Source organism: Arachis duranensis, chromosome 5 (genome assembly GCF_000817695.3).
Source record: "Arachis duranensis cultivar V14167 chromosome 5, aradu.V14167.gnm2.J7QH, whole genome shotgun sequence".
Classification (NCBI taxonomy): Eukaryota; Viridiplantae; Streptophyta; class Magnoliopsida; order Fabales; family Fabaceae; genus Arachis; species Arachis duranensis.
Window position 1 is genome coordinate 18,871,808 of NC_029776.3, and position 22,679 is coordinate 18,894,486.

The 22,679-nt window shown below is 33.5% G+C and overlaps 1 protein-coding gene across 1 annotated transcript; it reads left to right on the forward strand.

The window, feature by feature from the left end:
• Window positions 1-8,461: 8,461 nt before the first annotated feature.
• LOC107488563 (2-hydroxyisoflavanone dehydratase-like) lies at window positions 8,462-9,819 on the forward strand. Its single transcript, XM_016109323.3, has one exon. It carries the CDS (start codon window positions 8,613-8,615, stop codon window positions 9,588-9,590), a length of 978 nt encoding a protein of 325 aa, XP_015964809.1. The 5' UTR covers window positions 8,462-8,612; the 3' UTR covers window positions 9,591-9,819.
• Window positions 9,820-22,679: the final 12,860 nt, after the last annotated feature.

Here is a 22,679-nt window from a genome sequence, read left to right on the forward strand (position 1 = left end):
ATTCGATTTATTCCTGTTCTAAGATATTCGTTGCACTTCAACTTGATGAATGTGATGATCCGTGACACTCATCATCATTCTCACCTATGAACGTGTGTGACTGACAACCACTTCCGTTCTACCTTAGATCGGGCGCATATCTCTTGGACTCCTTGATTAGAATCTTCGTGGTATAAGATAGAATTGATGGTGGCATTCATGGGAATCCGAAAAATCTAACCTTGTCTGTGCTATTCCGAGTAGGATTCTGGGATTGAATGACTGTGACGAGCTTCAAACTCCTGAAGGCTGGGTGTTAGTGACAGACGCAAAAGAATCACTGGATTCTATTCCAGCCTGATTGAGAACCGACAGATGATTAGCCGTGCTGTGACAGAGCATTTGGACCATTTTCACTGAGAGGATGGGATGTAGCCATTGACAGTGGTGATGCCCTACATATAGCTTGCCATAGAAAGGAGTGATGAAAAACTAGAAGGAAGAAGTAGGAAAGCAGAGATTCAGAAGGAACACAGCACCTCCATACACCTATCTGAAATTTCCACCATTGAATTACATGAGTAACTTTATCTTTATTTTCTGTTTATTTTATTACTTTATTTAAACCAATAATCTCTTAATCCAGTTAAATCCGCCTGACTGGGATTTACAAGATAACCATAGCTTGCTTCATACCAACAATCTCTGTAGGATCAACCCTTACTCACGTAAGGTATTACTTGGACGACCTAGTACACTTGCTGGTTAGTTGTGCGGAGTTGTGACAAAGTGTGATTCACGTTTGAGAGCACCAAGCCTTTGGAGCCATTGTTGATGATCATAATTTCGTCCACCATTATGCAGAAAGTACTTTTACACACCAAACTTCCGTCAAGCATAACTATTTTGTTAAAGATAATTTTTAGTCCATTCTTTGAACGGCGCACACTTCGTGTAACACCCCATTACCCTAAGCTTTACCTCTAGCCGTAAAGCAAAGGATAACAAAGTGTCACGACAATTATAAAGCTTATAATGTATAATATATGTATGAAGGGGTATTAATACTAAAAGCCCGATGAAGGAATACAACTCAAAGTCGCATAAAGCGGAATTACAATACGCGAAACGTTTACACATGATACTAATGCGCGAGCTATGGACACAATAAGACATAATAAATATAAAACCTTGCCGATAGGTCCAGGATACATAAGGTAGTAATTAAAGTAAATAAGATATACAAAAGTGGAATAATCGCAGCCTACGAAGTTTAGGCCGACTAGTCAAACTGAATACAACAGAGTTTTGAAGTTTAAAACAGCAACAACCTATCTCTCAAAGTTTTCAAAAATAAAGCCTCTAAGGCAACAAGGTTATATAAATACAAAGGGTGAGAGAGAAAATACTACAACAAAATAAATCAGAAATGAACCAGGGAGAAACCATACTCCGCTTTGTCACCATATCCATAATCTCACCGAGGTGAATTACGAGCTGCATTTGAAAATCAACAACAACATATGGTAGGAGAACCGAAGGTTCTCAGTATTGTAACAGTACCCAATATATAAGATGTAAGGTTCCAGGACGCCAAAGGCAATCCTAGAACTTCACATCGATACCGATATTCAAGCTTAACAAAAGAAAAAAATAAATAAAGAACTTAAACCATAAACAAGGTTATCTAAACTTAGGAGAATTCTAACTAATACTAATCACACTGCTGTATCCCACAACCTTCGCCAACCTAATCTTCTTGCGATCCCATCGCCACCGCCTACCGAGCCTCCTCAATCCCAGCAAAAAACATAGATAATGCATACAAGTAAAGCACAAGTAATATACAAATACAGCAAGTAATCAAATAGCAAGTAGACATGTGATTCATTTAGGCATACTGAAGTTAAGCAAAGCTAACAAGCATATAGAAGATGCATATGATGAATGCAAGTCCTATTGGCTTGTGATATCACTTGTCGGTCCGTAAATGCCAACCCGACACATCCTCTCAGATGTAACTTTTTCTGCCACGCTAGAGATATAGTCCCCTGCACACTCTTGCAACAGAGAAATCTGCTACGCCAGAGATATAGTGCTCTGCACACTCATGCAGCAGGGAGTCTGCTACACCAGGGATATAGGCCCCGCACATTTCATGCGGTAGAGAAGGAAACAACAACAACTACTCATGCAGTAGAGAAATCTGCTACGTCAGGGATATAGACCTCGTACACTCATGCAGTAGAGAAATCTGCCACACCAGGGATATAGACCCCACACACTCTCATATAATCCAATAATTTCATTATTCCTTTCTGAGTTCTTAACTCATCATAACCATCCCATCACTGGTTTCCAACTTTTCAAATTCATCATAAGCATTCTCATTTCTCAATAATCTCTTCAACCATAAACTTCACAACTCAGCATTCACCCAATCAAGCTAGAAATAACACAAACCTTCCAAACCTATATCACCGGTTCAAAACTCATAACTTAAATACCCCTTTTTATTCACTTATTATTTTCTCCCTTAATTCAAGATCCTAAAACTGGAAAAAAGGTTTTAAACAAGTGTTACGGAAGTTTACAAGCTTGCCGGGATGGTAAAATAGTTAAAAACAAGGTTTTCATTGAAAAACAGGGCAATGTGCGTACGCATAGGGTTGTGCGTATGCACGCCCAAAAGAGTTTTCCCAGCCTGTGTGTGCACATGATGTTGTGTGTACGCACAACTTGCAAAATTCATAGGGTGTGTGTGCGCACCAAAGTGTGCAATCGCTCTCAACAGTAGGCATATCCCTGTGTGTGCGTGAGCACCAGTGTGTGTGTACGCACGTTTTCAAAAATTCACAGGGAGGGCTGTGCGTACGCACAAGTCCAAAAATAGCCACTGGTCAGAGCACGCGCACAGCAGTGTGCGTGCGCACACAAACCAAAATTCAGATTTTTAACACCAACTTCTAACGATCATATCTTTCTCTACAAAATTCAGATTTCTACAAAAATCTATACCATTTTAAAGCTCTTTAAATGATCTTTAATTTGATATAAAATTTAATCAATTTCAAAAAATTGTAGCTCAAGATATGATCCGCCAAAATTGGCCTAAAATCCATTTTTACCAAAAATACTAAAAACCCAATTTTTTCACAACTCTCAATTTAAAACCAAATCAAAGCCTACTCAACCGTCATAAACCACCACCACACACAACAACTTACCATTTCATATCATTTCCATCAATTCCACACCTAATTCACAACCATTATTACACCATAAATCACTGCAAATCCATAATTTCCAATTCAATCATTAATCAACACTCATAATCATTATTCACAATTCTCACCAATCCATTCAATTCATCAAACCTCCTTACTCATCTACTTTCAACATGAACCAAAATAACCAACAATAAAAAATCATCATCAACATCCATTTTCAAACCTCAACACCCACCAACATAACTCATCAATAATCATCATCTAACAACATATATGTCATCACATTCAAACTCATTCAACCTACATCCAAACCATCATCAAGCATAGTATTTATATACAATTAATCATACAATCACATCATTCAAACCTATCTTAATGTCAACTGGTCTAAGCTTCCAGAAATATTACATATTACATAAAGGAAACCAAAACCATACCTTGGCCGATTCCCATGCAACTCAAAACACCAAGCAAAGCCACCAAGCTCAAAACCACCAAGCATCACTCCAACAAACTCCAAAACACAATCTAACATCATACATATATCAAAATCAAAACCTAAGATTCACAAAAAACTAAACACAAGGGTTTAGTGAAATTTTACCTTACCCAACAAGATTAGGGATAAAATCCAACAATATTCCAATGCTAGATCACCCCTAAACAAACAAAATCACAAAACTTACTTCAAAACCAAACCCAAAAATGCAAAAATGTTAGGGTAGGAAACTGGAGTGCAAGTTTTACCAGATTTTCTTAGATAGAAACGAAGAGCTTGACGAGAGCTTCACATGGCTACAAATGACTCGTCAATCGGAGCTCCGTAGCTCAAGTTATGGCTCCCGGAAGGTGATGATGAATAGTGACAATGCGGTTTCACCCCCTACCATCACCTATCCGAGCTCTCTCTCTCTCTCTTCCCATCAAAATGAGCTTAATGCTCATTAAACAGACATATATATGTTGGATCTTGGGCCCAGTTTGGGCCCGATCCAACTCGTTATATGTTTTAGAAGTGGGCCAAAATCTTTAAGATTGGTGCCCAGTTTTCGATTCTAATTTATTTTTTCCCTTGCAAAAAAATAAATCAAATTTTTGAAATCTTATTTTCTTAAAACACGGTACCGGACAGTCTAAAGCCGGTACTGCCGGCTTAAGCACCGGTACACATTTTTACAAAAATCTTTTGCAAAAATACATTTTTCAACTCAAAAAAATTTACTGAATTCAAATTTTACCTTTGTATTTTAAAAAGATCATTTTTACATTTTTGAACCTATTTGGAGCAATTAAAAATTATTATTTTATTAAAACAATTTTACGTAAAAAAAACTTCAGTTCTTACACTTCACAGATTCAATTTTTGTTTGAGATAAGTTTGAAAGAAATTGAGGGTGTGGAAGCCAAGTTATGACCGACCGTAGTTTGATCAAAAATCAAGTTTTTACAAAAATCTCCAAAACCTCTATTTTACCAACAACCTTAACTCAAACCAATGTTTTACACTCCAAGACAACATTAAACACTTTCAACACAGTTTTCCAATTAATCCATACCTTCTACAACATACCGATTCTTAATCTCAACAATTCCATTCCAAAAATTCCCAATCAGAATAATGCAATTCATCAATACCTCAATAATTATAACTCAAAGTCATCATTCTCATCAACCATCATCTCAAACTTATAGCAAACTCAATATTTCACCAAAACTACTAACATTATTAATCTCACAATATTCAACCAATCTTATGGTCAACTAGTCTATGTTTTCACGAAACATTATATATTATCTACGAGAAACCAAAATCATACCTTAGCCGATTCCTCCCTAAGCCCGGAACACCTCAATTATCCACCATTCCTCAAGCTCCAAAGCTCTAACTCCTCACCAATTGAATTTTCAGCTCCCAGGATTCAATTCCAAGCTTCCAATATTCACCAATTTTACTCTGAATCACCCAATTCAATCTAATACAATCCAAATTCACTATAATTAACATAGGATTTGCTAATTAATGATTTATAGAGGGTTAAGTAGTTTCTTACCTTATCCACTCAAAATTGGAGTAAAACCCAACATCTACTGCTAGAGTACTCCTAAACTATCAAAATCACAAAATCTCTCAATACTAAAATTCAAATTTGTGGAAAATGGGGAAACAGAAAACTGGACACACAATAACAAATTCCTTACCAAATCGTTGGGAGTATTTTGCAGAGAGTTCCGAGCCAAACGCATGGCCGCTGACGGCTCATCAATTGGTACTCCGGATTGAAAGTTATAAGGATTTGAAATTAAAAGTGGAATAAGGGGTTAGGGTTTGTTTTTTATTCTCCTCACCCAAATCAAAGTTCAGCATGCTTCAAATGAAAGAATGAGGAAGAGAAGGCTGAATTCTCATATTTATGGGGTTGACCACCAAAAATACTCTTGAATTATATAAACGATGATAAAAATACACTTGAATTTTACTATCGATAAAAATGCCTTCAAATAATTTAAAAACACAACAAAAATACCCGATAGTAAATATATATTTTCGAAAAGTAAATATATATTTTCAAAAAGTACCTTAAAAATCGAAGTTTGATGCAATTTTTTGTAAACATGATTATAAAAATAATATATTATTATACTTAAAATTCGGTAATTTTTTATTAAGTATATATATCTTTTATAATTTTTTTGTTAACAACCAATAATACTTTTAAAAAATTACAAAACAATATGTACTTAACAAAAAATCACTAAATTTTAAGAATAATAATATTTTATTTTTCTAATCATGCTTGCAAAAAATTGTATCAAAATTCAATCTCTAGTTTATTTTTTGAGAAATATATATTGAATGTTAGTTTTTTTTTGCAAGATTATCTAATATTAAATATATATTTCTCAAAAAAAATACATTAGAGATTGAATTTTTATACAATTTTTTGCAAATATGATTAGAAAAATGAGATATTATTATCCTTAAAATTTGGTAATTTTTTCGTTAAGTAGGTATGTTTTTTGTAATTTTTTTGTTAACAACCAATAATATTTTTAAAAAATCACAAAAACATATATATTTAGAAAAAACCACCAAACTTTAAGAATAATAATATCTCATTTTTTTAATTATTCTTGCAAAAAATCACTTCAAAATTCAATCTTTAAGGCATTTTTTCAAAATATATATTTACTATTGGACATTTTTGTTGCATTTTAAAATTATTTAAAGGCATTTTTATCCATAGTAAAATTCAGTTGCATTTTTGTCAGCGTTTGAAAAATTTGGGAGCATTTTTGGTAGTTAACCCTATATTTATATGGTGGGCAGTTCAGTTTGTTAGCCCATTTTGGGCCAAAAACTTTAAAATTAGTGTCAAAAATTGTATTTTAATTATTTCTCCTCTTCTAAATTATCAATTTTAATTTCTTAATTTCTTTAATAATAATTAATTTATTGGTTAACTACTTATTAATTACCCGGAGTTTACATCCTATCCCCTAATAAAATTTTTTGTCCTAAAAAATTTTGATCGCTTTACAAAAAGTAAGCGAGAACAGCTCCTCGTTATTTCCATATATAACACCTCGCTCGCATCCACGAGATGCTCTTTGATTCTTGTCCACACCAAACAATTGATATTAAGGTGATTAGTTTTAATATCTCAAATTCAATGCTTCGAATATCTAAAAGTATGCTCATGAACATTTATGCACTATATATGTCAAGCAGACATTTTAAATAGCATGTACACATAGTCAGAATATGCTCAAAAGTAGTTTATTAAAATTTATACACTACATCAAATCTTAAAGGTATCATTTAACCAATTATAAAATTACAGTAGAATCTAATAATAGCAACATGAACAAGCACGGAGAAAGTGTTTGTTGTTTTGTTTGTTCGGAGAATGAGGAAGAAGATGGGTAGATCTAGTGGAATGGTAGATTTTAAAACTGTGGTGGTGATAGTTTTGAAAGGTGGTGGTGATTTTGGAAGAAAGACAAGAAATGAAGAGAAAAAGAGAAGGGGTATTTATGGAATTATAAATAAAAATTTAACTATTGGTCATTTTTGTTAAACAAAATTTATCTTGTATGGGTATAACTTTAGTTTTAATTTTTTATGATTAGTTTTGTCAGCGTTCGAATCTTTCATGGTCAGAAATGACTATTTGCTCTAGAAAATATAAAGTATTTTTTTGATAAAAAATAATGATATTTTGATATTTTATTGATATTATAATATAAAATAAATTTTTAATGTCTTTTTTAATTATATAAAATATTTAAAATATTTTTTATTTTAATAAATAATAATATATATTATTTCTAAACTTATTTCAAGAATACATGTTAAGAATAAGACTGAACACGCTGACAGATGATGTTATTTAAGTGTGCTTAAGTGTGTTCGGTGAAAACTTTTCTATTTTTTATTAAGACGCGTTTAAATATAACAAACACGCATATCGAATAAATGTTGTGTCCAAAATGTATCCGAGATGCGAACATGATAATTTAGCAAAGTATCTATATTTTATAAAAAAAAAGAAAAAAAATAAACAAAAGAAAGCAATAGATAAGTATGGTGGGTGAAAGAAGAAAATAATTGACACCATGGAATAAATAACTTTTTTCCTGAAGAAATGACTTAAATTATACAAACAAAAGGTGCAAATTGTATTGTATAATACAAAGGAGACAATGAAATTAATGTAGCCAAAATAAATAGTTCAGCTTACACTGAATAAAAGTATCGACATTAAAAGTTGCTTTTTTATTTTTTATGTTTTTTAAAAAAGACAAATTGGACTGCACCCAGCGACCAAGGAAAATCCGGCAGTTATATATATATAATATGAGACTGATACTAATATTTTAGAATTTAGACCTTTTAAATTTTGACTTTTTATTTTAAAAGGTAAAACGTGATCTTTTATTCTTGAATAATTTTTCTCTTATTTTTTTTTATTTTCTATGGGTCTCATCCTATAAAATAAATAGTAAAAGATCATATTTTATCTTTAAAGAAAATTCAAAATTTAGAGGATGTTAATCCAATATTTTGATCTGGCTTAGGATATGCCGATGATGGCATGTAGCTTCACCTTGGCTTTATTGAAAATTATGGATTCAAATGGCCGTAGTAGTTTGCTGTCACAAATCACAAGGACAAGCATTTCTCTTTTATTTTCATTTTTAAGTGCTCTAGATGAAGATGAGAGTCATTATATATGTCCGCACTCCACATTTGACGTTTTAAGCATACATGAATTACATAAACGTTAAGAAGTATTTCCCCATCTTCTCTTTATATTTTATTTGATCATCACTTCAATTTCATTCTCGCACAGAAGAAAAGAATAAATAGACCTCTCCTCTCTTTCTGTGTGTGTCTCAAACATGGCTTCATCTACGACCAACAACAGCAAAGAGATAGCCGCAGAGATTCCCACTGTGGTGAGGGTGTACAAGGATGGCACCGTGGAACGCCTCAGAGAATCCCCGTTTGTGCCACCCTCCCTTGACGACCCACAACTCACTGTCTCCTCCAAAGACACACTCATCTCACACGAACCCTCCATCTCCGCTCGCCTTTACCTTCCAAAACACACTCACAACAACAAACTCCCCATCTTGGTCTACTTCCATGGCGGTGGATTCTTATTTGAATCCGCTTTCTCTCAATCCTACCACTCCCACTTCAACTGCTTTGTCTCCCAAGTTGATGTCATAGTTGTCTCTGTAGAATACAGGCTCGCACCGGAACACCCTCTCCCAGCAGCATATCATGACTGTTGGGCTTCTCTTCAATGGGTTGCCGCTCATTATTCCTCTCCAAACCCACCCAACAAGGAGCCATGGTTGATCAACCACGGTGACTTCAGCAGAGTTTTCCTAGGAGGTGATAGCGCTGGCGGGAACATCGTTCACAACATGCTTATGCGTGCTGGCTCTGAGACTTTACCTGCTTCTGTCAAAGTGTTGGGTGCTTTTCTTTCCCATCCATTCTTCTATGGTTCACAACCGATCGGGTCAGAACAGGCTATTGCTACCCCCGACTACATGCTTAAAGTTTGGAACTTCGTGTTCCCTTGTGCCCCTGGTGGGATTGATTGCCCTATGATCAATCCAATGGCTGATGGGGCACCAACCTTGGCTGGACTTGGATGCTCTAAGATGCTGATCTGTGTTGCCGGCAAAGACAAGTTAAGGGACAGAGGAATTTGGTACTACGATGCTGTCAAGAATAGTGGCTGGCTTGGGGAATTGGATCTTTACGAGGAGACTCAAGAGGACCATGTTTATCATATCCACAATCCTCAATCTCACGCTGCCTTCAATTTCGTCAAACGCTTGTCCTCTTTCCTTCTTGGATAGAATATAGATCGATCAAGTCAATAAAGAATATGAATTACGGTGCCGTCTGTGGGGGGGCTACACTAATTCGCTGGCTATAGTAGCTATAAATGGACAGCCAATTGAATTGAGACATGTGACCAAAGGGATTGTTTCACCTGCTTAGTTTTGGTTTTTAAATATAACTGTTAAAGTAATTATCATAAAACTTGATGCAACTCACTTTATCAATAAGGTTTATTTTTTTCAATAGCAATTATATCATTCTTACTTGGATTAACCGTATCATCAACTCACTCATTTATTTAAATAAATATCAATAAATTTAAATCATGTCTTGTACATGTAATAACTTATTAATTAATAATAAATCTTTAAATAGAATTTAAATTTACAACAAATTGATTTTTTATCTTATCAAATTAAAAGAAATCATAAAACATCTAAATATATAAGTTTTTTTATATGTGATCCAAAATTTTCAACAAAAAACACCTTAATAAACACATCCTGTTTAAAAAAAACAAACAAACACATCCTGTTAAAGGTGGGGAAATGAATTTGCCTCAAAGTTGCCTATGATTTTCACGATGAGCTTCTAGAAAATTAGCCCTAAGACTTTCAACGGCGGCATTGCCTCAGATTGAGATTTTTGTACTCTAAAGTACTTAGAATTCTCTGCCATTGTCCTTCTAAGAGACAAGAGAGCTCCCTCTAAGTGCTTCTAACAATTAGACAAGCTTTTCTGGCTTCGCCTCCTTAATCCTATATATATGTTTCAGTCATTTCTATACGCAAAGTAAATCTCCTGAAAACGGAAAAAAACAAAAAAAATAACTGCATTCAAATACATAAATCTATTATCTATCACATCAGACATCACGCTGAATACTAAAAAATTTTAACTTCGTCGTCATTTTCTTTCTTTGCAAAACACAGAATTTTTAAATATCCTTTCTGTATTTGATTTTTTTTTTCTTTTTCAATATTAATTTTGGTTGAAATTATGTATTACACCCTAAAGGTAAAAAAAACTTTACCGTCATTAGTTTTGCCTTTAAGTGTCATTAACCTCAAATAAAAAAGTTGAGAGTAAAATATATTTTTTAAAGTTGAGAGTAAAATATATTTTTTGTTATTAACGTTTGCGTTCTTCTTTAAAAATACCCATAACGTTTAATTGCATTCAATTTTACTCTTAAAATTTTCGAATTTTAGCAAAATTACCCCTAGATGTAATCTCGTCTAAATCACTAACAGAGCTTGGTGATCTAGCAATGTGGAGTTAATACTCAAATTAGCCCGTGAAATTTAACTCCCAACTCAATTTAGCCCTCAAGGTTTCAATTGACTCTAGTTGTACCCTGAAATTTTGACCCGCGTCTCAAATTGGCCCTTATATCGTTTTCCAGCACCGGAGAGCTAACCTGGCAATTTTGGTTGACACCTAGCACCCTAGCAGTTAGATGACGTGGCAAAATGTTTGAAGGCATCAATTTAACTCCTGAAAATTTCAAATAAAACCTAGAAGTCCTAATTTTCCCAAATCACAAGAGTGTCTCCAAGAGTTGAGAAGAATGTTGGGAAGCAGCAGGCAAGGTTCAGGTAGCTCTAGTAAAGCTCGTTCGCATGGTGGCTGGGTGAAGAACACACATCATGACAGAGGTGGTAAGGTTCTGCATTAGTACGGTTGTGGGTTGCGTCCTATTCTTCGGTTGTTTCTAAAGATTTCGGCGCCAACATTAAAACGGTGTCGTTTTGAGACTGCCAGGTGTTATTTAAAATTGCAAGGTCAGCTCTCCGGTGCCGGAAAACGATATAAGGGCCAATTTGAGGCGCGGGTCAAAATTTCAGAGTACAATTAGAGTCAATTGAAACCTTGAGGGCTAAATTGAGTTGGAGTCAAATTTTATAGGCCAATTTGAGTATTAACTCAGCAATGTAAGAATCTGATGTGGCAAATAGCAACAAACTTGTTATTTTTTAAACTAAAATTTAATTTTTACAAAACTCTAAATCCCCAAATTCTCTCTCTCTCTCTCTCTCTCTCTCTCTCTCTCATAATGGTTAAGTTGGGTAAAAGTCATGATTTTTTAAAGTTCTATGCTGTATAGAGGAGATGTAGGCGCTGATCAATACTCCTGTTATGAAGAAATGGAAAACCCCAGATAATCGAGGACGCAGGTTTTGGGATTGTGTAAATTATGATGTAATAAATTTATGTTCTTGTGGGATTAGGGTTTTTGGATTCTTGTGGAATTAAAAATTTTGGTTTGAGTGTGGTTTAACTAAGTGTTGGATGATGTTGTTGCAGATTGGGAAAGATTGCTCTTTCTTTGCCTAGGCAGATTGTGAAGTAGCAGCAGAAAAAGATTGTGAGGTTGCAAGATTGAAGATGAAAATTTGTACTTGAAAGCTAAATTAGCCTATGCCAACTGTAAATGGGAGATTATTGCTATGTTTGGCATTATAGGATAGATTATAACATTTTTATTGTTATATTTGTTGTGTAAAAATAGAACCATATTGATGCTGCCATACTATAGGATTGGGAGATTTTGGGAAGGGGTTGAGGCTTGGAAGTATTGCTGCAACGAGTATTGTCTTTTGTCGACAAGTTTCAACTGATCGGCATATGATATTTCAAAAATGTTCATGAGTCGAAAACTATTTTTTAATGTTATCCCAAAAGTTTGAAATTTGTTTCATTTATGTATCTGATGAGAAAACTTACGTACAATATTGTCTGTGAAGTTTGATATTTTTAAAAAATGTCCCGGAACAATCTTAAGCAACATAAAGTGTTTGATAATATGTGCTAGTGTATAAAATAACCAAATTCACAATGAAAGCTGCCTCAGAAATTCAAACATAATATCAGATTTCTTAATAATATTATCACATAGCTTTATTACCATAAAGTACATTCATAATCCATCTTTCTAATAATGTGACATTGGCTGGTCTATCCATAAACTACATCCGAGGCCAACATTCATGCCCATCAAAATAAGTAACAAAACAAAGTCATATAAGAAAACACAGATATACCAAAATAAATTCCTCATACTACCATTGCTACTGTGTGACTCCACTTTGCTGGGTTTAACTTTGCCATTGGGAGAAATTTGAGCTGCTTGCATCTGTACTTTTGTTTGAATTGTTGCTTGCCTTAGTAGCTCCTAAAATTGTTCCTCTTGCCTTCATCTTCTTTGTACTGGTAGCAACCTTCTTTTTTTGTTCTTGATTCCTTTATAACTTTTGCCTTCTTCCTGCTTATCTGGCCATGCTTGTGCTTTGACTTCGAGTTTGCATATTAAAAATTTTCTATAACCACAATAGCAAAAATGAAGTTGCAAGTTAGACAAGAATAGGAAAAGGTAAATAACTAAAGTAGGATAAGTAGTTGGAACTTATAGATGGAAGTTTCTGTAGACATCTCTTGTTGTGGCCAAATGCACCACATTCTGAGCACCTTTGTTGCTGTCATGCTCTGGACATATTTGGGCCAGTTGGTTCTTCATCCTCAACCCTTGACCTTGTTTTGGTTGGCCTCCCTATCGGTTTTCTATAGGTTGGAGAAAATACATCTGGATACTCAGTTCTCTCCCACAACTGCTCTCCATTGCAAGGGCTAACGGAATATGTGTAACAAGCAACATATGTCTCTCTCTTATAACAGGCATCAACATACTTAGCAATCTCATCCTTTGCATGATTTATAACATTAATAACATGTGCACAAGGCAACCTGGTGAGCTGAAACTTCCGACAAGAACATTCATGCTTAACCAAATCGACAACAAATTTTTCTCGACCTCGTATGACCTCGAATCAACCTATACTAGTAGCAACAGGAAACCAACAACGAGCTGTATTAATCCCCTTTTTTAACCCCAGCTTAATTCGAGGGAGAATGTAATCTGTGTATCTTTCAATTCTTTGCCTATTTTCAGCCCATTTTTTCAAATATACCCTTATATCCTCTGACATAGTGATAATTGGCTTATCTCTTGACCCTAGGATAGCATTATTAAAACTCTCGTACATGTTGTTTACAAGAGTTTCACATTTGAGATTGAAAGAAAACCTGAATTTACACCAAAGCTTTGGACGAATGGCTATCAAATATCTATAAGTCCTTTTATTTATCTGTCTTATCTCCATTACTTCCCTCTCCCATCCTTGAAGGTAAGTGGACTTAGCTGCAAATCACATATTTTTTGCAAAAATTTATATACAAGTGCCGAATACAAAATCTGTGATCCACGCCTGGCAACAATTCATTAAAAGTCGGCACTAATCCCTAAATCGTTGCACAAAATTAGCAATCATATAAACTTAAAGAAAGAAAACAAATTAAAGTACCAAAACCAGCATCAAGTTAAGGCTGCGTTTGTTTCTAAGAACAGGATAGGACAAGACACTGATGGACAAAGATACAAATTTTTGTGTTCTTGTATTCTATTTGGTGATAAACTAGAACAAATTATGAAAATTCAATTTATTCTCATTTTTTTCATTCAAAAAATTTGAGATGAAAAATATAACAATAAAAAATATAATTATGAAAAATTAACAAGAATAATGAAAGAAAAAATAAAAAATAAGTTGTGTCTTTTGTTAGTGTCTTTGTGTCCTTCCTGTCAGGATGGACACAAAATACACTAATTTAGTGTCTCTGGACATATTGTCTCTATCCATGTCTCTTCTGCCAAACACGATTTTGTGTCTCAGTATTCCTGTCTCAGTGTCCTGTCTCTATAAACAAACGTAGTAAGTAACAGAATCAACAGTAAATTAAACAAGCAGCAAATTTAAGTAACAGAACCAGCAATAACATAAACCAGCATCAAAATAAAGTAACAGAACCAACAGCAGATTAAAGTAATAAAACCAACAGCATATTAAAGTAACAGAACCAACAATAAATTAAACTAGCAGCAAATTTATGTAACAGAAACAATAGTAGATTAAAGTAACAGTAGAACCAGCAGCAAATCAACGTAATCAAAGTAATTAATTGAATTATAATTCACATCTCTTCATCTAATTATTAGTAAATAATTAATTAGTAAATAATTAACATAATCAGCCATAAGTATATAAAGTTTTTATACCTTCTGTTTGTTAAATATAAATGTGCAATTACTGATTTTCTCATGTCCTAAGTCATCAGCCAGGAGTTCTAAGAATCACTTCCAAGAGTCTTTTGTTTCAGCCTCCACAACAGCGTGTGCAATCGGTAGCATTTGGTCGTTTAGATCCCACCCAATTGCACGTAACAACCAACCACCATATGGAGTCTTCAAAAAACAACCATCCAATTCTATCATTGGCCTACATACCATGAAACTTTTCTTGTAGGCATCAGGACAAATATATATCCGTTAAAACTTTGGATTAACTCCTGCTGGGATGGTAGAAGTCTCAGTTAGTGCCCCTGGAGGCCATGAGCTTAGAGCTTAACTGAGCTGCTAGGATTTTCCCTCAAGAGCTTGTGACAATAGTCATAAAGCCTCTTGTATTGAGCTTCAAAATGCTATTGATGTCCACCAATTTAATTTGCTTTGTTTTGAATGCTTTTTCATTTGAAACTTGTAATTCCACTTGGTTTGTGCCATTCCTTGTATGTCCTTCAACTTTAGCTTTGGGTTCTCCTCAACCGTCCTCATAAATTCCTTAGCAAGTCAAGACGGCTTCATGACTCTAATATTAAATGAGAATCTGCATCTGTGATGATTATTGGCACTTCTTGGCTGCCAACTATCTTCGTTGTCATCCTTACAGCGTATGCAAACCATCCACAGCCAGCTTCGCACTTTGCTCGTACTCTAACCTTGTCCACAACTGGAAATTAATGTTTTTATCACTATGCACTGTATATGTAGTCACATCCTCCTTGAATTCAACTCTTTAAACACTGAAAATTTTTTCTGTTCATCGTTCTCACCACTAGGCAAATTCTCCAAGTCATCACTATTAAGCCATTCATCATCACTAAGTTCAGAACTTTGCACCCCACTAGCCTTCTTCTTTTTTGGCTTAACGTTTCTTTTCTTTTTTTTCCCCTAATCTCTCCATGAAACTTTCCCAAAGTGATATCCAGATCAAAGAGATCATCATCCCCACAGAAATCATCTTCACTGTCATTAAAGTGGATTCGTCCTCATTGGATTCTTCTTCGAAATCTCCACATTTATCATTTTCCTCTCCTAAAAAGTCAGCAGCATTTTGGGCCACTTTTCCATTTATGAGAATTTCCTCCAAACCAACCTCACTAGTAACTTGGGCCTCCACTCCATTTTGATCCACTTCCACATTTTAGGCCTCCTCCTCAACATTTTCGGTTTCCTCCTCCTTGTTGTCGTCCCCACCAACATCTATATAATCAATATCATAGGGAAAGTCATATGGCTTTGATGTCTTGTGCACAACAAACAAATCAATAATTTTTCTCTTAGCTCTAACATTATCCATCTCCATTGCATCTCCGTCAGTCTTCAACTATCTTAACCCTTCATTTATACTGAGATTACAATCTTTGTACCAGAACTCAACAATATTACTTTCAAGATTTCCTAACTTCTCCAGCACGTCATATACCTTCATTATTCTCTATTTATAATAGTTTGTCCAATAATCTACTATTGTTTCTTCACCTCCTAAATACTTCCATCATCCCTCTTCATTGTTAAATCTTCCTCTGTAATGGATCTTAACGCTAAAATAATTTATTTTTAATCAAATCCTATCATGCAATTAAAATTTCATATTAGAATCAAATTTTTTATACTCAATTATAACCAAGATCACCCACAAAAAAAATTACAATGAAAATTGGTGCCCTAATACACGGTATAAAAAAGCCAATATGAAAGAACATTAAACCCCAAAAATATGAGTTTCATATGTTTAATAACATGAAAAAATCAAAAGTAGGGTGAAGAACAATAAAAATAGGGCATCAAGGGAGGAATATGCTAAACCCTAACAACAAACAATAATGACTTTGCATTTCAAAAATCATCATCCAAAGACACACAAAAACACTTGAACCATGATGAAGAAACTCCAAAATTGTAAATCAGGAATGAAAAAATAAAAAAGAAAACAGAGACGACAATGATTAATCGTGTCTCATCTACCATGCACTGTGAGATCAACTCCAACGGGTGAGTTTCAATCTATTTTTTCGGACAAATTCTGGTTCCATCTGTTGGAGAGGTAACAAAGTGAGTTCCTTCACATAATTCAAGGGGAGAGGAGTCCCTTTTCAGAGAGACTCATGGCAATCAATGGTAACTTGCCTTACCTTTTAAATAAATAATTACTAGTGAATGACCCGTGCGATGCACGAAAAATATTTAGAATTGAAATTAACAAAATACATCATTTATGCATAATATAGTGTGTATCATAATCAAACAAAATTATACTTAAAAATCTTAATAGCTGTCTTTAATCGAATTAAATTAACATATAAAAATTTTTCAACATAAATATGAAACTGAAAATCATTCCTTGCATATTTGTTATTAATGTAAAAAAGTTTCTTCATGTCATGTTACTAACAAAAACACAATTTCATATATTTGCTTAACAATAAAAAAATAGGTTTAACATTGGATAGAGTTATCTAATAACCTCCTATTAAACATTGAACCACCTAATAAAAAATATTAAGACTTCAACTTAAAAATATCATTCATAATTTACTAATCAATAATATTAGATGATATAAATAGAGATTTCTCTACGCATAAAAAAATTAATGCTCTGAAGCATAGATTATGAAAAATCTCCTTATACACAAAGGCCATAAATGCATTAGGAAACAAAAGGATCTAAAAAGCATGCAAAAAAAGACAAACAAAAATTGATAAAAAAAGCAAATGAAATTAAACATGAAATGAATGAAAGGTTATTTTATTTAGAAGTACATAATAAAAAAACATAGGAGAACGTTAGTACTCTGATAGTTGTATAGAAATATTTAGGATTTTATTAAAATCATGATTTATTAATTATATTCTAATATTAGCCTCTAATAAAAAAAATATTGCTTCGATGTAATATTGATAATATGCATTATAAAACACATAATGCATATTGAATTATAAATTTAATTATCTTTATAATAATTAAAAGAATTAAATGTTAAACATATATTAATTTTTTATATACTAAAAAGATAAATTATAAAATATTAAAAATCATATTGTATCTCTATTAAAGTTTTAGACAATTTGTTAAAGATTACAACTATAATTATTACAATACTAAAATATGTATTCAACTTGTTCTGTTTATTTCAATCTCGCAAAAAAAATTACAAAATATCACTGATCATACTAAAAATAAACACAAAGGCATGGTATTCCATTTTATTAGTGATTAGATTCAAACTAAATCAACAATACTCGTGTCAATAATTACTTAATATGTTAACAATGTACTTATATATTCTATAAACTTTAGAAATAATATTAGTCTCTCATTAGATTTACAATAAAAACGAATGATACAACAAATTTTAATTTGTATATATAGGCTACTTCTCAAAGTACTTTTTTGGGTACCAGTTGTATCACTTGTATAGCAAAGCACTGAAGATTACTTTTTTCCTCTATCGAAATCTGAAAAAGACAAGTGCTACTAAACCAAATCTACAAAAATAAATAAATAAATAAATTGTGCTACGAAACCAAACCTGTTATCCAAAAAAACAGATGATGCATAATTTTAATTTTTATAGATTTTTATAAACCAATTTAATAATATGATAATAAAAAATTTTTAAAGCCAAAATTATATCCTTCAAATCAAAATATAATATATAGGTAAATCAAAATTAGCACACAACTTTTTTAAACATAAATAAAAAAGAACACGTAGATATATAGAATCTTTTTACCCACTTAATTGCTCAAGGACCGAATGATATCAAATTTATCAATCACATGAGCAAATCTTTCAAGAATTTTTTAGTCCTAAATTATTTTAAAAACATAAATTGTTATTTTTTTTAGAAAATTGGATGCACAATACACAAAAATTAATAAAGAGTACTTAAATACAAATGGTCATATGATAATCCAACACATAACATTTTTCTATCAATGGTCAACTAAATCTCCAAAATTTATAACATTTCCTAATTATCCAGTTGATACATATAAATATGGTCAAACACACACCCAAACACCAAGAAAGGAAAAAGAAATAAGAGTACAACTAATTACCAATCACAAACTTGTAAGGTGAAAATCCTATGTTCTTATTGCACCTCCTTTGATAAAAAATCTGCTCCAATGTTTCTTTGTACTAATTGTTAAACTTATTATTCACATTTCTAAATTATATTTATTAGAAAAATATAAGAATATGAAGTTCTTTGGTATACTGTTAAACTATACAAAAACAAATCACAAAAAAAAAATACAATAAGAATCAATAAAGATAAATAATTTTAAAGACAATCAAATATCAAAGAATATCTTATTCATCAAAGATGTCTTTCTCACTAATTGATATAAACTCAAGCTTCAACCACGATTGAGAGTGCACAAATAATTCAAAAAACTATTAGATATAGTGAGAATTGTTTTACAGTATCCACAAATCATAATAATAATTATGAAAAACTAAAATAAAAAAGAATTGGTATAACAGTAAAAGAACAAAATAATATTTTTGTAAAGCTCAAAACTAAATTATGAGAAGGATTAATTTCAAAAGCATAAGTTTCTTTCTCTTCAATAGCTACTGCCACCTCAGCTTTATTTAGCGGCATTCCATGAATGCCTTCAATTTTATCTGCTTTTTTACTAATTGCAAATCCATCCCCATTTGTACTATATAAGAGAAAAGGGAATTATAGTATACAGATATTAATGTATACAGATTTTCTTTTGGAGAAGGTTGTGGTGACAAGTGGCATGATGATCTTTGATAGGGAGCAGCTTGGCAGTGGTGTCAGACTCCTTGTCGAGACTGGATGGTGTAGGAGCCGCGCCAGCTAGCTAGAGTGAGGGAAGCCCGTAATGGGCTTTGGAGGTGGGCCCCATAACGGCAAGTTAATATGTTTTGGAGAGAAGAGTGTGGACCAAGATGTATGGGCAATGGGCTGTTAATGGGTTTAGGGAGTAAGAGTTGTAACATTATTTAAATCGGAAAAAAAGTTCTCTTTCAGGAAAAATATGAGACTGCCCAAAACAATATGCATGCAAAGCTAGTCTAGTGAACTACGAAAAAATAAAGATGAAACAGCATGTTAAAAATAGTTGAGGTGGTTCTCTTATTATGAATATATTTAATTTTAAATACAAGTTGAAACTGTAAAATATTTTTTTTATAAAATTTAAATGAAATTAGAAAAGGATTAGTTAAAAAATTAATATAGAAAACAGGCAATATGAAAATGCCACCTGAAACATTTTTCAAAAACATGCCTACCAAAATATTAAATTTTACTTTTTAAAAATATGAAAACACCTTGATAATTATTTTTCAAAATAAAAAAATAATATTCGAAGATTGAATTTTAAAAAATTGATATAGGTTTTAGTTTATTCCTAAGCACTAACATATTCTGTTAAGCATTATTTTAAAAAATACTAAATTATTACTGAAGTTCAAAGATTATGTCAGTAATTATGAATTCAAATTTAATATTAACAATAGTGAAATAACCTTTTATTTAATTCTAAAAGAATAAAATAATATTTTACGATTAATTGTTTTTCATATGCATCCAATATATAGTGACATGTCAAGAGAAATAATTACATTTTACGTTAATAGTATGAATAGTCATGTAAATGTAAGAATGCAATTGAACCATTATACAAAATATTTGACACTGTCAATGTATTAAAATTAAACTTTGATGGCTATCAGTGCTTAAGAGAAGAGGGGGTTGTATGTTAGCAGTTAGCCTCCCTTTCTTTTGAATCTTACTTGTTGCCTTTTCAAAGGAAGTTAGGAGATTTTTGTTAATTTTGTCTCGTGTTGGGTTTAGGGACACTTTATTTTTGTCTTTTGAGCAACAGAAACAGAAATGGAATAGAGCAGTATAAGTAACACCTAGATGTATTTTGGTTTAGCTACTAAATGCAACGTAGCGTACATCCAGTCTCCGTCACAATACTGATGAAATTTGACTAACTTTTTTGCTGAATTACATACACCAATGTTTTGAATAGGATCTACTAAATCCTATCTGGGACTAATCCAGATTCTGACCAAATTTGAATTTGACTAGGACTCATCGTAGCTTTCAACAGCCAAGTGATAACCCAACTTGCAAGGGAATCTCCATAAGATCATGAAACAAAACAGAAAGATGTATAAAGAAAATCAGGAACATCTTACGGCATTTTCTCCAAGTGTAAGTCACTGTCCTTTACCTCTCATTGGCAGTTTTTGACTAACCTCACCATGTTTGGAGAATTTTGATGAGACTCAAACAGACCAAAATGAGAAAAAGAAATAATAAATGAGAACCATCAAGGAGAAGAACTCAAACAACTGATGCAGCAATGAGATGTGAATCCTGTGTTTTGTTCTTACTCTCTTGCATTCAACCGTTGGCCATTCACTGTTATTATAGAAGAGTAGAGCCTCCAAGGTTGAAGTAAGTTCAAAACCCATACTGTCTTGTTGTCTTGCATCAGAGCTGCAGCGGCTTCGTCAGTGAGGAGAGAGAGATCCGAATCTATTGCATGCATGTTACCCATACGTTCTCATCCTTTTTTTTTCAAGTTTCTTGAATCTAGCACATAGAGTTTTGGTTTGGCTCGAAGTTTAGTTTTGGACCGTGGATCTTCTACTGTCCGGATTTGACTTTGATTTCTCCCTCATTGCTTGTTTTATGCCTGAGACTTGGTAGATTTCTTCTTGGATCCTTGCTGCAGTACAAATGAGGGAAAATAGTTTTTGATGTGCTCTGACCTTAGTGTGACTAGGCTCTTGGTATTAGCCCTTTCTTGTTGTATGGATGCGGGAACATACCTTTTGTTCTAGAACCCACCGTAGCTTCTGCACCTTCCGTTTCCTTCTTTCTTCGTTGTTGGATGATGCGACCGAAGAGTAGGAGTGTCGGGAGAAAAGAGATGACGTGGCTTTTGGTGGAAGGCAAGAAAGATTAAATGAATCGACATAGTTGTAAGAATCGGTCCGGACCGGCCTGTTCGACTGCAAAAACTGGTGGACCAGACTCACAACTGGTCTAGTGCAATCTTGGAATAGCTAAAGGAACAAAACCGGTTAGAACCGGTCAAAGTCGGTCAAAGCATGTGAAAACTTCTTAGAATCGATAAAAATCTGTTCAACCGAACCATTCGGGAGAAAACTCCAAAATTAATGAATTTAGGGGTTATTGGTGACTATAACTTGATCTGAGATTTGCTCATTGAAGAAGAAGGATATTAGTTGTAGGGGTGTAATTTGGTCGGTTTGTTATTGTTTTGGACCGTAAAACAACTGAACCGGCCTATACGGTCCTGAAGTGATGGAAACCAGTTGGGTTACTGCGTTATGGACAATGAACCGAAGAAAACCGACAGTGAATCGGTTTGGTCGGTTACTTCAGGTTTTTAAACTCTAATAATCATAAGTTAAGTCACCGTAAAATGAAGTTTAAAACCTTGAGTGACTTAAAATAACAATAGTATATGGCGTTCGTATTCAGGGCAATTTCAACTTGACCCAACAGTAAAACATACGAAGGAATACAGTTTAAAATGGCTAATAAAAAAAGAAAACTAACACGATTTGAAACACACTTCAGATAATGTTAGGCTCGGTTCGGTCTTCAAGGAGCCAATTGTGAACCAAACCGAACCGATCGGTTTAAGTCGAAAAAATGTAGTAAATCTTCAACTTTGCCTTACAATCCGTCCGGCTCTCGAGCCTCTCTTCCTTTACTCGCTCAGGACGGTTGTAGTGCTTGGGATGTCTTGTCCTTTGTCGATGGCAAAAGAAAGTCTCTTCTGACCAAAACCCCATTAACCCGAGCTACATCTCCATTCCGAACTCCAAAACCCCTTAATCTGGCAAACTCTTTGTACGCAGCATAAGCATCCTCCTCGTTGCAAAGTCTCTGCC